General features: G+C 53.5%; 1 protein-coding gene across 1 annotated transcript in view; it reads right to left on the bottom strand.

Moving 5' to 3' along the window:
* Positions 1–11135, bottom strand: part of AJAP1 (adherens junctions associated protein 1) — a 115088-nt gene extending 103953 nt beyond the window's left edge. The window contains exon 1 of the mRNA XM_059894556.1: positions 11000–11135. Coding sequence (XP_059750539.1) covers positions 11000–11028 — 29 coding nt within the window. The 5' untranslated portion in view covers positions 11029–11135. The remainder of the gene's footprint in view (positions 1–10999) is intronic.
* Positions 11136–16632: the final 5497 nt, after the last annotated feature.

The following is a 16632-nucleotide window of genomic DNA, read 5'->3' as shown; positions in this document are numbered from 1 at the left end:
ATACGAAACTACCAAAGTGCTTTCTGGAGTGGCTGTAACATTTTACCTTCCCACCAGCAGTGTATGAGGGATCCAGTTTCTCCACATTCTCGCCAGGATTTGGTGTCAATAGTTTTAATTTTAACCATTCTGGTAGATGAATAGTAATGTCTCATTATGGTTTCAATTGCATTTGTCTAATGGCCAGTGATGCTGAACATCTTTCCACATGCTTTTTTACCATCTAAATATCCTCTTTGGTGCAACACCCCATCATGGCTTTATTTGTTTCTAATTAGATTGTTCCATTTTTTTACTGTGAGTTTTGAAAGGTCGTCATGTATTTTGGATACTAGTTCTTTGTCAAATATGTGGTTTGCATATATTCTCTCCTCCTCCTTCCCTGAAGCTTGTCATTTTATCCTCATAAAAGAGTCTTTCACAGAGCCAATTTTAAAATTTTGATGACGTCGAATTAATCAGTTTTTCCTTTTATGGATTGTGCTTTTGGAGTCAAGTCTAAGAACTATTTGTGTAGCCCCATATCGTTCAGATTTTCTCTTTTTTTTCCCTAAAAGTTTTATAATCACATTTTACATTTAATTGTGTGACCCATTATGGGTTAATTTTGTATAAGGTGAGGATTTTTTTTTTTTTTTTTTTGGCTATGAATGTCCTTTTGTTCCAGTACCATTTGTTGAAAATGCTATCTTTCCTCCACTAAATTTGCACCTTTGTCAAAATCAACTGTGCATATTTGTGGGAGTCTATCACTGGATTCTCTATTCTGTTTCATTTATCTGTATATCTACCCCTTCACTGATACTACACAGTCTTGATAATGGTAGCTGTATGTCTTACAATCAGATAGGCGGACCCCTCTCATTTTATTATTCATTTTCAAAACTGTTGCAGTTATTCTAGTGCCTTTACGTTTACATAAAAATTTTAGAATTATCTATATGTGCAAATATTTTGCTGGGATTTTGATAAGAATTGTGTTAAACCACTATATCAATCTGAGAAGAAGTGACATTCTTACCATGTTGAGTCTTCCCATCCACGAACATGGTATGTCTCTCCATTTATTTAGACTTTCTTTGATTTCCTCCATCAGCATTGTGTAGTTCTCAGCATACAAGTTGTCAGCATAAGTTTCGTTAGATTTACACTGAGATATTTCATTTTTTGAGCAACTGTAAATGGTACTGCATTTTTTCATTTCAGTGTCCATGTGTTAACTGCTAATAGATATACAATCCATTTTTTTACATTTATCTTGTATCCTGCAACCTTGCTGAATTCACTTATTAATTTTAGGAGGTTTTTTAACAGATTACGTGAGATGTTCTATGTAGACAATGATATCCTCTGCAAATAGGAAAAGTTTCATTTCTTCCTTTCTGTATGTCTTTTATTTCCTTTTCTTCCTGTATCACACTGGCTACAATTTCCAACATTATGTTGAATAATAGTGGTGAGAGTGGACATCCTTGTCTTGTTCCTGGTCTCAGGGGAAAAGTGTCCAGTTTCTCAACATTAAGTGTGAAGTCAGTGGTAGTTTTTTATAGATGTTTTTTATCAAGTTGAGGAAGTTGATAAAGTTGCTCCTCTATTGCTTTTTTCTAGGAGTTCTTATCATAGATAGGTGTAGAATTTATCAAACACATATGATCATATGATTTTTCTTTTTTAGCCTTTTCTTATGATAGATTGCACTGATTGATTTCCAAACATTGAACCATCCTTGCATCCACGGAATGAACCCCACTTTGCCGTGGTATACACTTCTTTTAATATATTGCTGAATTTGCATATTTGTTAATATTTTGTTAAGGATTTTCTTGGTCTATTTTCACAAACCATATTGGTCTATAGAATTGAGAATGTTAGTTCCTGGGGTTTTTTGTTTGTTTGTTCTTTAATAGCACTTGCCTGCTGCCAGAACTTCTCCACTGAGACCTTCCCTTCCTCCAACCTAAGCATTCTTTTTTAAGGACCAGGGATTCCATGAAATAGCATGAAAATTCCATGCAGGGCCTTGGTATACTGTGGTCCATCAATCACTATTGAACTCCTGAGATACCACTCCTGGAGACACTGGTGATTAGTCCTTCTTCACCCTTCTTTTGCTAGAATCTTCACAACAGCTGACAAAGCATTATGTCCACTTGAAGAAGCTGCACCATTGGATTTGGTCAAAAGAAGGCATTTGATCTGCAATTCAGTTGCCCCGAAGTTCCCTAAGATTGAATTTAGGGATCTTACAATGAACCTGTGCCCTGCTTAACTGCATCTGTGCATTCAAAAAGATTTAGATGAGATCAAAATGGGAGCTTTCTCAGAGCTCAAAGAGTTTACCACTTAATTTAGACAGAACTCCCAAATTGTGGAATTGACCCACAATACAAATTCTTTATTTGTATTGTGAAGGAAAGGATGACCACTCAGGGCACCTCAGCAAAGTACACTCTCTTCACAAATCATGCCCCACTGCCAGGAAGCCGTGCCCAGTGCTGAGGCCTTGCACTTAGTAGGTGCCCCATCAGTGTTTTCTGAAGGCACAGAGTGAGCTGGTCAATGCAAGGGCGCTCCCTCCAAATCCCTTCAAGAGCCCCGTCACACCCGTGCAGCATCGGTAGGCAGCCCAGCAGCCCCAGTGAAATAAGCTTCCTCTCTGCACATTTGTCAGAAGCCAGGTCCTAATGTGGTGTGTTCCAGGCTTCCTCATCCAGACCCTCAGTCTGGTGAACATAGCAAGTTCCCTCCTACAGGAGTTTTGTTTAAAACCTGATCTCTTCACCTGGAGTTGGAGGTCCTGATAATAAGTGCTTTGATGCCCACTGGTCCCTAAACTCCCCAAAGACACACCCACTCCACCCACACCACACACACATGCACACATACACACACACACACTTACTTCTACAAAGTTCCTAAAGGTCTTCATTGAAACCAGGCCTTGGTGATTCACCATCTCTCCTCCTCCCATGGGCCCGAGGTGTCACGGACTCTCAGCATTGGTAACAGATGCTGGGGGGGCAGGAGAGAGGATGGAGGCCCCTCCCTCAGGTCAGGTCCAGTGAATGTGCGCTGCTGGATCTAGGAGGGGCCACCAAGATGTCTGTCACCCCAGGGTGTGTTCATTCCAGTTGCTGGCTCTGGGGCACATTTCGGGAACATCCCTCCAGGAGGTCAGCTCTCCTTTCTGACAGGTGACATGGCTTCTGAGTTCAGCAAGCTCTTTCACTGGTCTTTCCTCTCCATCAACTGACCCCGGCCTGTGACACCTCTGTTACAAACGCCCTCTTCAGTTCTCCAAAAGCGTTTCATTACAGTATGCGACCCCGGCCGGTATGAAGGACCTGCTTGCACAGCCCAGCTCCCTCTCCAGACCGAGGGCCCCTGATGGCAGCAGCCACTGCCCCTGCCCCAGCTCATTGTTCTGCCTCTGGCCCTGGCACTGACCTGGCACAGAGCTGTCATCAGCAAACACCCACTGTTGAATTAGGAGGGCTGCTAGCCAGACTGGCCCTCCTCGGAGCTCTTACTAAAGGAGCAATGGTGCCAATATCACACACTGGCTGGGGAGGTGGTGGTCTCTAAACATTTACTTTTCTCACTTCTGAATTTCCATAGGAAAACGTCCAATATGACAGCTTCTTACCCACGGGTCCATTGAGCCCACTAAAAGTGACTAGTTTAGCAGGAGATGTGCTGTGAAAATAAACCACACTCCTGATTTCCAAGACTCAGAGCAGCGTAAGAACACAAAATGAATCCTCATTAGTACCATTTTAGATTGACTACACCTTGAAATGATATTTTGCATATATTGGAAAAATTAAATATGTCATTCAAGTTGATTTCACCTTTTTTTTTTTTTCTTTTAATGTGGCTACTGGAAATTTTCAAAATACCAACGTGGCCCGTATATTATTTCTACCAAACAGTGCTAATCTCTACTCCGATAAGAGTATTTTTACCCCTGCACTTATTTCCCCCTCCGTTATTGGAGTGAGGGGTCTTTAGGGGCAGAAACCCACTCATTTCCTGGTCTGCACGGCACCTGCTCAGGGTCAGGCAGCCCTGGGTGCTCAGGAACTGAGGAATAAAGTAAATGAGTGATATGAGTGAACGCAGAGATCAGGGCATTTCTCTACGTTTTACAGACATTTACAGCAGACATGTTTTCTGGACTATAATCATGATGCTATACATGACATCCAGTACATGACATCCAGTAAATAAATCAGTCCTTCCCAGGACTGATTTATTTTATTACTGGAATTTGTACCTTTGACCCCTTCACCCATTTCACACACCCCCACCCCCACCCCTACCCCTGGCAACCACCAATCTGTTTGCTGCATGGCATATTTGAAAGTTGTTGAGTAGAACTCAAAAGTTCTTTTTTGTTTGTTTTTTTACTTTTTAATTATTTTTTTAAATTGAAGTATAGTTGATTTACAATGTCTTGCTAGTTTCAGGTGTACGGCAAAGTGATTCAGATATAGATATATAGATAGATAGATAGATATTCATTCCTTTTCAGATCTTTTTCCCTTATAAGTTATTACAAAATGCTGAGTATACTTCCCCGTGCTATATAGTAGGTCCTTGTTGATTATTTATTTTTTTTTGATATTACTTATTCCTCACCCTGTGTTCATTTAGCCTCTTTTTTTAAAATTTATTTATTTATTTATTTATCTTTGGCTGTGTTGGGTCTTCGTTTCTGTGCGAGGGCTTTCTCTAGTTGCGGCAAGCGGGGGCCACTCTTCATCGCGGTGCACGGGCCTCTCACTATCGCGGCCTCTCTTGTTGCGGAGCACAGGCTCCAGACGCGCAGGCTCAGTAGTTGTGGCTCACGGGCCCAGTTGCCCCGCAGCATGTGGGATCTTCCCAGACCAGGGCTCGAACCCATGTCCCCTGCATTGGCAGGCAGACTCTCAACCACTGCGCCACCAGGGAAGCCCCTGATTATCTATTTTATATATAGTAGTGTGTATCTGTTAATGCCAACCTCCTAATTTATCCCTCTCTTCCCCAAAAACGTTCTTATCTTAAGGAAAAAAATCTGTAACTATGTGTACTGATGGATGTTAGCTAGATTTACTGTGCTGCTCATTTCATAAGTATGCAAGTATGGAAACATTATGTTGTTCACCTGAAACTAATATAATGTTTATGAAAGTCATACCTCAATTTTTTTTTAAAAGCATGCACATTTTATCCAAATACAGTGCAAATTCCATAGCTCACATTTAAGACAGGAGCAGACATGTCAAGGTGCGTATGTGTCACTAACTTTCCTCAACATCCTCCACCTGCCCACCTGGACTCATACTGACCAGAACCTTCTCTTTCAGGTGAACTAGCCCTGCCCCTAGTTTGTCCCTAGTAGGTACGTAAACTGTCGCAGTTCCCCAAGAAAGCCGACAGGGAGTGGAGACCTCAGCCCACTATAAGGACAATAAGTTTGCCTTTTGCCCCTGATCTGCACCCCCGTACCTCCCGGTCCTCTCTTGGTGATACCTTAGTTCCTCCATCCCACTGCCGGACCTGTGCCACCTGCCTTCATGTTCTCTTCCCTTCTACACCCACCTTTCCTCTCAGAAAGTTACGAAGTAGACGTGCTCGCTCCTACTGAACTGGTAATAACTGAAAGCACTCAGTGGGATAGTTTTTCGTGAACATGTCTACATTCCACTTGTGACTAAATCTCAAGCCAAATGAATGACTCTCTAATGGTGGAATTGTGAGCACTACTAAGTGAGGTTAAAGAAGTACTATATTTATTGGGGGCAGGACAGAGTCTCAACCTAAGGCCAGCCCTGGCTGGGCATTCCTTTCCTGAGTCTCAGTTTGGAGTCAAGGATGAGTAACTACAAGGGCAAGACTTGTAAAGCAAGGGCACTGTGCCAGGCAGCAAATTGACTCATTCACAGCTCCTGAGCATCGACTAAGTGGCAGCACTCTTCTCAAGAGGTGATGAAGGATGAGACAGTCCCTGCCCTCACGAGCCCACAGTCCACAGATTGTCCCTACTGCCAACAAGGGAGCCTGAGCACAGGTGCACCACTGCCAGCTAAAGACCCTGAGGTCACACACAGGCCTAAACACCAACTCCTTGCGGAGGGCAGGCAGGGAGGGCTCACTGGCCACACGGTCCAGGCTGCTGTCCATTCAGGGCTGGAAACGGTGGGAGCAGCAAGGTCTACACACCAGCCCTCCTTGGCTGGCCACCCGAGAGAAAGTGCACCAAATGGCAGAAGCCCCAGTGAGTGGACAGAACCAGCACGTGAATGGTGGACGGGGAAGGCTGGAGCACAGATGGACCCCGCACGGCTGCCACCCACCTTTCTTGGGTGGGAGGGGAGAAAGAAAGAAAGTGACAGCCTCTTGCAAAGTGCACGCATGGGATGGAAATGCAAATACAAGCCCCAGCCCCTCCTCCCCCAGCCCCCTTGGTGCTGCAGCAGGACCCTATTCTTTGCCAATACATGACACCCTGGTGGTACCCAGGTCAGTGGGCTGGGGCCGACCGGGCGGGATGGATGCCACCGTTCCCACCGCCCTCTACTCCGGCCTCTCTTTGGGTCACGTTGGAGATATCTGTCAACTATGAAGATCCCCACAGATGGATGGTGGGTTTCTGACCCCTCACCATCCACAGGGCCCTTTCCAAAGACAGAAGCAACACTCGCCACCTAGCCACTGCCTCGCACCTGCTGGGGCATCCAATTAAGTCGGCTGCTGCAGAGGCTGCTGGGAGACAATCGGTGGCCAGCCCCTGCTCCCTCCCCTGCCCACCAGCAGCAGTAGGGGTGAGTCCTGCACGCTCTTCTGTAACCAGGACCCAAGGGCCCCCAGAGCTCTGACGTGGGTGGACTGCAGCCTCTGACTTTCTATGAACTCAGAGTTAATCCAAGGTATGTAACCACCGCTCCCCACTGGGCAGCCTTCTGACTCACTGGCTCCTTAGAATTCCAGGGGGTCTCGGAGAGAGAGAGAGTCAGGGGGCAGTGGGGTGTGTCTACTCCAGCGGCAGCGAGCCCTCCTCCTGCCTTCCCCTCCTGTCTGATTGGCATCGGGCAGGAGAAACCCTCTCGAGCCAGACTTCAAACACGAAAATCTAGATCAAGGATATATTTGGCTTTCCAAGCTAATCTCTACATCAATTTGGTCTCTACTGAGTTGTAGCCCTTTGAAGAAAACTTGGCAACTACGTTTGGAAAGCAGATGACTCTTATTACATAACCCCAGGCAGGAGCCCAGGGGCTCTGGGAGGCTCAGCAGTGGTCGGCCGGGTCGGGGTTTCGTGTTCACCCACTTCATCGTGACCCAGGGTGCAGCTCTGACCCACCATGCTCTGGGCACCCTGTGGTTTTCCTACAAAACAGCCGGGGAAATGAAGGACTGAGGAAGCACCACCAGCCCACACCTGCCAAACACCTTGATGGTGCCTGGGTCAGTGGGCTGGAGACCATAAGGGCGGGACGGGATTCCACCGTTCCCGCTGCCATCTGAGGGACCCCATCTAGGAGGATGCAGGATGTGGTGGGAAAGCAAACTGCTCCCTCTCCAGGGACCAGGAGACAGGCATCTCAGGGAGGTGTAGAGCTGTCTCTGCTTGCAAGCTACCTTGCCCTGCTCCTCACTTCTGTGCCCTCTTTGATGCACAGAAGAAAAGGAAGCAGATGATTAAAAGAAATCAACCGAAGGGACAGGCTGGAAGGAGCGCACCGCCCCCTCCTCTGCTTGGACAGTGGATCCCCTGGGTGGGGGTGGGCGTGAGGGGAGGGGGATGTACCCTCGTGGCAGGAAAGATGTGAGCTGCCTCCGAAAATGGTGATTAATTCCAGCAATATTGTCCCGGATGAGTATCACGGCCACTGACACTCAAGGGATTCCAGGGGCAATCAATTTGGTACCAGCAGCTGGAAGTGGGCACGAGCCAGGACTGACCAGGAGGGCAATGTCTGTGGACAGAGCCTCTGACTCCATCCTCCAAAACCTGGATGCACAGCCCCAGCTGCTGGAGGACTTTCCAGGTGGGGATGGGGACAGCCAATCCACTGGGACTGTTCACTGAGGCCTGAACGTGGTACCCCGTGGCCGGCAGAGGCCTGGGGAGCTGTGAAGCGCCCAGTGAAGGAAGAGAGTCACATTACGTTGCTATAGACCCACCCCCCAGGCACACCCAGGGCCTTCAGAACAGAAGGGGCGACAGAACCTTAGGCTGGAAGAAGAGGCAGAGGGACAGCAAGGGACACAGCCTGGGAGGAGCATGGCACCAGCTAGCCTTTGCCCCCCTGAGGACACCTCAAGGCAAGTATACTCAAGGCAAGTGTCTTGCAGGCTCCGAGCCCCAAAGCTGCGACGTGGAGGGCCGTGGCCTCAGAGGCCACTCACAAGCAGACAGCCAAACTCCAAAATCTGCACTGCTTGCTGCGTAAGCATCCCCTCCAAGCTGCTCCTAGAACGAGCTCCGATGCAGCTGGCCAGGCTCCGGATCCACCTTCAAGAGGTACCTTTATCTGAGCTGATAGACGGTATTTTTGGAGCTTTGCTACAACGACCACCAAAAAGGCATAAAAACAGCTCCAAAAGACTCAATCGGTTCCTCCTCCTTGGAAGAAAAGGCTCCACGCACAGCTCATTTCCAACACAGGAGCAAAAATCCAAGCCCAGACTTTGCCTCGGAAGTCAGAGCTGAGAGCCCTCACTCAGGTCCTGCCCAGAACTGCCTTCTGTCACCTGGGCCCCAGGTTCCGTGTTTGCCTGACCTAACTAGGCCTGAAGCCGGGCAGCAGGATGCCCAGCGTTCACCTGGGGAGCCATGGAGGGGCTTGGGAGCAAAGGTGACGGGCTGTGTTCAAGGAAAAAGCACATTACCAGGTCTCAGGCAAGCCACCCCTGGTTTTCAGTGACTGTTACCCTGTGCCTGATGGGATGCGAAAGCACAGACCCTCCAAGCACGGCCCCTTCTCCTGGCCAGGGGATGGCTCTCAGACACGACAGAGCTCTCTCCTGTCAGCCTCCCAGAGAGGTGACAGCCCGTCCTCAGAGGCACATTTACAGAAAATCTATTGTGCTAACACTGAAGGGAAAAAACCAAAAGGTCAAACTTCAAAATCACCAACAGAACTATTTCCTAAAGCAAAATCCCAAGTAGATCTCATTCGGGGATGCTTTAGAGGAACTGTTTTAGTGAATTTTGAACCCGCAGAGAGGTTTTTTTCTGTGATATTTACTCTCCTCTCTCTTTATCAGAATGTACTAATCTTTCAATCTAGCAAGTTAGTAATAAAAAAAGATGTCGGTTCAAATAACTTGCCGGCAGTCAATCAGGAAGGTAGTGCCAGACAGCAGCTCAGGAGGCATCTGGGAGCTGAAGGTGCACCCCCCCTCCTCCACAGAGCAGGGACCCCTTTGATCTTTCCAAGGGCCCTGGGGTCTGGCTGAGACCCGGGACGCAGATGGCAAGGCACCTGGAAGGGGTCACCGGGGCAGAGCTGCCCTCGCTCCATTTAGTCTGCGTCCCAGAACGGCTGAGCCTAAACCTTATCTAGTCTGAGCACAGGACATCGATTCAGGCAGAGCCAGTATCCAACGCAATCCACTTCAGGATTAACCTTTTAAAGCCCAGCCCACTGAACACGACCCGGCCACCAAGACAAGGAATGCCCCTTTCCAGAAAAACGCCAATGATAACATTTGACAGTTTTCACTAGATGTTTTAAACAGTCTTTACCCCCAGGAGTGGGGAATTGTCTCATAAAACAAGGGTAGCTAGGAAACGCTTGGCGGGCTCCGTCCTCTTCCAGTTTCTCAAAATCAGGACGCGCATTTGATTCTCCCTTCAGCTCGCTCCCCCCGAGCTTTTATCGGGTGTTGATGGGGGCGGCTCAGGCACCGGCTCCGGCAAAGACCGGCCCCTTTCTCCCCAACGCAGGAGCGCAGTGCATCCCAGTGGACAAACTCGAGAACGGCACGCTTGCTTTCCCTGCCTCCGCCTGTGTCCTCCTAGGTCTCGGATGCAATCCGGGACCCAAACGCACCAGCTCCGCGGAGCCCCCCGGCAGGAGGGCGACGTCTTGGAGGCACTCTGCCCCGCCAAGGGGACAACTGCCCTGCCGGGTCCCAGACCTCTCGAGGCAGGGGCTGAAACCCGAGCACCACTGGCAGGCAGATAAAGTTTGCCGAAAAGGGTCTTCCTGGGTACCCCCACCAGGGGCTCCGAGCTCCAACCCCCTCTTCCAGCCGGCCCTGAAGTCCGGAACACAGACAAGCCCCCGGGGGCGCTCCCGGGGTGTTTGCCTGCGGAGGGGAGGGGGTGCCCGCAGGGAGTGCCCGCCCGCCCTCCCCCAGAGCCCCAGCGCCTCCCGCCCCAGCTGCCCGCCAGCTGTGCGCGCCCGTCGGGCCCGGAGGTCACCGGCAAACAGCTGGATCGGCAGCTGGGAGTCCGGCAGGCCCCTGCTCAGTCAGCCACGGGGCCCCGAGAAAGGGGAAAGGCGGGCGGCGTGGCTATCAGGCTTTGGTTTGCTCCAACTCCGCCTGGCAAGCTCTCGCCGGGAGACCGGAGCCCTGGCTTTCCCCGGCAGCCCCGGCCCCCGCCCTGGGCCCATGGCCCGCCGCGCCCAGCGGCCCGCGACTCGCCTGGGCCCCGGGGAGGAGGCGCGCCGGGGCGGCCGGCCAGGACACTGCGCTGCTGGCGCCGGGAGCCGCGGGTGCGCCCGGCCGGCCCCAGGACCCGGGAAACTGGAGCGGGGCGCCCCTGCCCCGACCCGGACGCTCAGAGCCCGGGAGAGCCGGCCGCTCCCGGCGGGGCCACGGGGCTCAGAGCTCCGGACCGGAGTCCCGACCCGGCTCCAGGGGCACCGGCTGGCTGTTCGCGGGGAGCGGAGAGGGGGTCCCTTTATTCGCAACACCGAGCAAAGCGCCGCTTCAGCCCGGCTCGGTACCCACGCACCCTCGCGCCCACACGCTCCCCGGCGCCGGCCGGGTTGCTCACCTGAGTCCTAAAAGCTGTTGAATCCACATGGTCACGTTTCGGGGAGCAGAGCCTCAGATCTCGCTCGCCCCGGCCATCTGCGCGGCGCCCGCGCCCGCTCGCTTCCGTCCCGCGGCGCCGGTCTCCGGCTCTCGGTCCGCCGCCGCCCGCTGCCCGCCGCCCGCCGCCCGCCGGCCGCGGGGCGCAGAGCGAGTCAGAGCGCGGCCGCGCGGGGCTCCATGCCGGCCGGCGCGCCGCCGCCGTTGGGGCGCATGGTTCAGGCGGGGCGGCCCGCGGGGGCGCACATCCTCCGGCCCGGGCGCGGAGCTCGCGGCCCCCTCCGGGGGCGACCCGGCGAAGGCGGCTGCGAGGCGGGGGCGCCCGCTGCCGGCCCGGAAGGGGCGCGCTCCAGCGCCGCGGCCGCGCGGCGAGGGTCGGGGGAGCGGCGGCTTCGCCCTCCGGGGCGGCGAAAAGGGAGGCGGGCGGCGCCGCCGCGCACGGTGCGTGTCTCGCGGCGCGGCTCTCGCACCGGCCCGAGCCCCGCGCCGAGGGGGCGGCGAGGTCCGGGGGTGCGGACAGCGGCGACGCTGGCGGCCGCAGGTCCCCTCCGCGCGCCACCGGGCCGGGGGGCTCTGCTGGGGACTCCGCTGCCGCTCGGCGCCGCTCAAGTTGGCCGGGGGCTCCGTCTGAGCGCTCGCTCCGCAGACGGCCGCGGCGCGGGAGGCCAGCAGGAGGCGGGCGCGGGAGGCGCGCGGGGCGAGGGCGCCGTGGAGCGCGGGGCGTGGGGACGCGCGGCGGCGGCGCCGCGCCGAGGAGGCGCGCGGGGATCCCGGGGCCCCGCCGCCCGCGCCCACCGCGCCCGCCGCAGAGCCGCCCGCGCCGTTTGGCCGCCTCCCTCCGCGCGTCTGCCTCCCCGCGCGCTCGCCCCCGCCTCCCCGAGCGGGTCCCAACTCCGCCCGCCCGGCCCGGCTCACGTCACCCTCTTCCCCGCCCCTCAAACTGGAGCCCGAGCCCCCTGACCGGCCCCGGCTGCCTTTCGCCGCCCCGCCTTGCGGTGGCCCGCCTCGCCGCACGGGGCTGTGCCCGGCCCTGGTGACGCCGCAGGCGGGGCCTCGGCCGCCCCTTCCCCAGCCCCGGCCTCGTCCCGGTCCCTACCTTGGGAAAGGCTCGAGAGAGGCCGCTGGCTCGGATTGGACCGCTGGGCGCCGCCGGGTGGTGTTGCCACGGTAACCGGAGGGCATGCGAAGCGGTTCGAGGTTCTGACCCGGTTACCGGTGCGCCCAGTGCACCGGGAGAGCTGGTTTTGGGCAGGGGGCGTTCCCGAGGAAGCACTCGGGGGGCGCTTGGGGCGGGGGCTAGGAGAAAAGTTTCCTACTGGCGGAGCTGCGCGGAAAAGGCCGCGGGAGCCTGAAGGAGGCGGGGAGGGTCCGCTGCTCGGGATTCCTCTCTCCCCGCGGACTGGGCGCGTGCCTCGGGCCCTGGCGTAAGAAGTCTCTGTGTCCCTGGTCAGAGCTTCAGCACCTTCTGCCCCCTGCCCAGCCCGGTCGGTCCTGCATCCCGACGCTGCAACAGGCCCCGGGCTGGGCGTCCGGCAGCCCCGGCTCGCCCGACTGCAGCTGCTGCTCGTCCAGGCCGTGGAGGAGGACTCCTGCGAGTTCCAGGACGCCGCGCCCCAGACTCTTGGCCCCAGGAGTTCCCCTGGGCCTACCTGGTTAGGCTGTACTTGCAAGGCCTTGACTACAGGAGAAAGGGCCCTTGGCGGGGTCCCTTACACTGAGAGAAGTGACTACAGTGAAACTCCTCATTGAAGGCCAGACCTGCTGACTCCGTGGGAAGCCGCGGACAAAGCCCTGCTTTCAACTCTCAGCGCCCCCAAGGGAGGTGCAAAATCAGAGGCCTTAGAAATCAGCTCTTGTGCTGCGAGTGTGGATGTGGGGGTCCGGGGAGGGGAAGCGAGAGGTGTTCTATGCAGGTGCCTCCCCCAGTGAAGCTCTGTAACCGCCCAGCCCACGTGAGAGACCCCCAGTAGCAGGAGAGGACTCCCTGGGGAGGGCGTTGTGGAGGGGGGGGGTGGGAGCCGGTTGTGGGGCGGAGCCAGGCCCAGCGCCCCTGGACTCAGGCAGGCCCTTCATCCCTGAGCCTCTAGGTCCTTGAGAGCCGTAGGGGTCTCCTCCACCCAGGCAGGAGGACAGAGTGGGGCGACCTGCTTCCCGAAGGAGAGGGGCAGGGGACAGGGAGGTGTGGTGGCCAGATCACAAGTCTTGACCCGGGCAGCCCAGGGGCCGCTGTTCACTCACTGTGGGGCCCTGGGCACATTATCAACCTCTCCGGTCCTCAGTTTTCACGTCTGTGAAATGGGTTCCATAGTCCCTTCCACACAGAGGTTTTTGTGGGGGTTAAATGAGATTGCCTCACACACAGTTTCACTATTATTGTCCGAAGAAGCAGCCGGCTGAGTCAGCACTTTGCCTACCTGGCCACTCCTGGCTGATCTTCCCCTGGAGCCCTCTCCTTCCCTGAGGGCTTTCGGGGGCAGATCCCAGAGGGACGTCCTGGAACAAAGGGCTGAGCCCCTGCAGCTGGGAGAGAAGCGGTGCCCTCACTGCTGCCACCTAGCGGGACGAGGGGGGTTGCTGCACCAGGGAGGCCCTTCCAGGAGCCAGAATAACCCTGGAGGAGGCTGAGGGGCCCGCTGGGCCTGGTGGGACCCCGACCCTCTCTACTCCAGGCACCCCTTTGGCAGCCTTGTGCAAACCCACAGACCTTGTCTCAGAACGTTTTTTAGTGCAGAGACGAAAATGCACAGGATTTTTAGGAAACCAAGTGTATTGAAACACATTATCAAAATATTAAAACACATTTTTGATATAGCAATGTACATTCTTTTTATCATGTTAGGGAACGAATTGCCAGATCCAAAATGTGCCACAATTTGGGTGTCCGGACACCTAGCAGTAATAGTTTGGGCTGTCCACAATCGTGGCAATGCACGAAGGAAATGGCTGCAGTTTCTGTGTTTAGTGGTCACTGGTGTGTCATACCACCTCGCTCTGCTGCCTACGTTTATAACAAAGAAATGTTGGGTTTCGGATGTGATATTTTTCACCATCCAAGTGAAAAGACTCCTTGAATTCTACCCACTTACCCTGGAGGATTCCCCAGACCTCAGGTAGGAACCTCTGGGTTGAAAACACAGTAAATAGAAGTGTTTTCGGGAAACAACTGTGAGGCCAAGCAGTGACAGAGTCAGGAGGGGAAGTCACGCAGCAGAGGTGCACCAAGATAGCCCTGGCCGCCTCAACCCCTGGAGGAGGGAGGTTGCCCTCCACCCCCACGCATGGTAGAAAGTCGGATTTAGGGCAAGGACCCACTAGTTTCTATTACCCTTGGGCACTGGTCACTCCAACTCCTCCAAAGAGAGCGACTGTCTATTATTCGGTCTGTTTTTATTTTTTCTCTTGATGCGAACATTGTCATATTTTACAGGCTGAAATATAATAAAACCACGACATATTTCACCATTAAGGTAACTGGTTTCTTGTACTTGGACAGCATCTCATATTTCTGACCGGTTCATTTTTCTCCTCTTTTGGGAATCTGGGAAGGAGAGTGTAAGTCATCACACACACACACACACACACACACACACACACACACACACACAAAGCCTACCAGCTTCAGCAAGTGCAAAACGGAAGTTTTCAGACATACCCACTGTGGAAAGATCACCTGGTCCCCTACCAGGAGAAATCGGTGCCCAGGAACCTGGAATCACAGGCTGGCCCTGGCCCTCCAGGAGTCCCCTCGCCTCTGCCCTGCCCTATTTTTCCAACAAAGGAGCTGGCTGACCCCCCAGGAGGCTCTCTTTGAAGCTCTCTTAGGCCATTTACCTAATGGCCTTCACAGACTTGACTATTTTTAAAACCCATTCAAAGCCAAATTGAGCTGCCATTTTTCATTTTTCTCCCAAGGAGGTAAATGTGTCTTAAGCATGACATTTGATTAAGTAGCTAAGTTTGTGATATTAAATGGAAGGGAAATGCTGATTAAAATTATTATACATTTCTTTAAAGCATTCATGCTATCTTCTCTGCACCCCGGCCTTACTAGTTTCCCCCACCTATTAAAACGTGCAGTGGGGAGGAGGGGGAGGGGCAGGGGGAGGAGGGGGAGGGGCAGGGGGAGGTGGGGGAGGGGCAGGGGGAGGTGGGGAGGAACTCCAAGGCACTTTTCCTTCTCTGGGGAGGGTAGGTGCCCTGACTTTGGAATCCTGCCCTTACCACTGCCCACATCTGAGTTGTTCCCAGGCGGGTCTGCCCCCAGCCATGAACTCCACCTGAGGGCAAGGGCGAGGCTGCGGGGTCAGGGGTCAGAGGCTAAGAGGGAAGCTGAGATTTCCCCTGCCTCGCAGGACAATCGTGCAGCACCCCAGGCCTGGCCAGAGGAAATGCCAGGTCTCTACTACCCATTCAAATACCCTTGTGTACCTGAAAGAGAAAAAGATGGTCCCTCCCCTTCCTCTGAGCAAGTGATGGGTTCCTACCACAGGTGGAAAGAGGGCTGCCTAAGAATTTGATCTGGTCTGGGATAGAGAAAAACCCTCATTTCAAGGCTTTTAGAAATTCTCTGTGATGCCAGATTTGCTGATTCGATTTAGAAGGACAAGGGTGAGGAGGATGAGGGTTTATTTGCATCGCAAAATAAAGTGGCAATTTGGTCGCAGTCCTTCGGCATTACGGGATCTGGAGGTTTGGGGCGTGAAGCTGGAGAGGAGAGGGTCTGGAGGGTGGGCAGACACGGGCCGGAAGGCAGTCAGGGCTGGGGTGTCCGGGGGCTGGGGCCGTCCAGTTCAGTCCTTACATATTCTCATAGGACTGAGTCCAAAGTCTGAGGTTTTTGTCCTGTGTGGCAGTTCCGCTCCGGGTTAGTGGTGCTTGTGTTGAGGAGAGTTAGGGAGTGACGCGGGCAGGATGGTCTCTGCTGTGGGGCAGGTGGGTGCGGGGGGAGCCCACAGTAGTCGAAAGAACCAGGAGGAAGAATGGGGACGTGGTGACTAACTCCAGAAGAGATGTGAAGAAAACGCCCTTCCTCCCTCACAATCCGGAAGACTCCGGGCCTTGGGTGGTTGGGGGCTGTGGTGGCAAGAAGGGCTGCCTGACTTCACAGAGTTCTCAGGATGGAGCTCTAGATGGATTATCTGGGTATTAAGGAAAATCGGGGGGTCGGGGGTCAGGGACCTGAAAGGGTCAGACCCCTGGTTACACTTGCAGACTTAAAAAAAAAAGGCACAGCATGTGAGTTGTGAGTTAAGTTTTATTTGGGGCAAAATGAGGAAGCATTTCAGATAGCTCTGAGAAACTGCTCCAAAGATGTAGGGGGGAAGGTCAGTATATATGTGATTTTGGTGAAGGAGGAGTCCATGCAATCAAGCACATTTTTTTTTTTGCAAAAGGTTTCTGCTAGTCATGAGGAGCAGTCATCACCATGAAGGATTTTAGTGCTTTTCTAGATATGAGGAGATAGAAGAATTAGGCTCATAAAATTGGCTCCTGAAAGTATCTAACTATCTGAAGCCCTGTTCTGCCAGCTTTTCCCAGAGCACAGAGGGCCTCATTTCTGCTCTTCACCCTGAACTCCTTTCAAGAGGTGTTGAA

The sequence above is a fragment of the Balaenoptera ricei genome, chromosome 1 (genome assembly GCF_028023285.1).
Source record: "Balaenoptera ricei isolate mBalRic1 chromosome 1, mBalRic1.hap2, whole genome shotgun sequence".
Lineage (NCBI taxonomy): Eukaryota > Metazoa > Chordata > Mammalia > Artiodactyla > Balaenopteridae > Balaenoptera > Balaenoptera ricei.
Note: the sequence above shows the minus strand (reverse complement) of the source record. Positions and strands in the feature narration are given on the sequence as shown.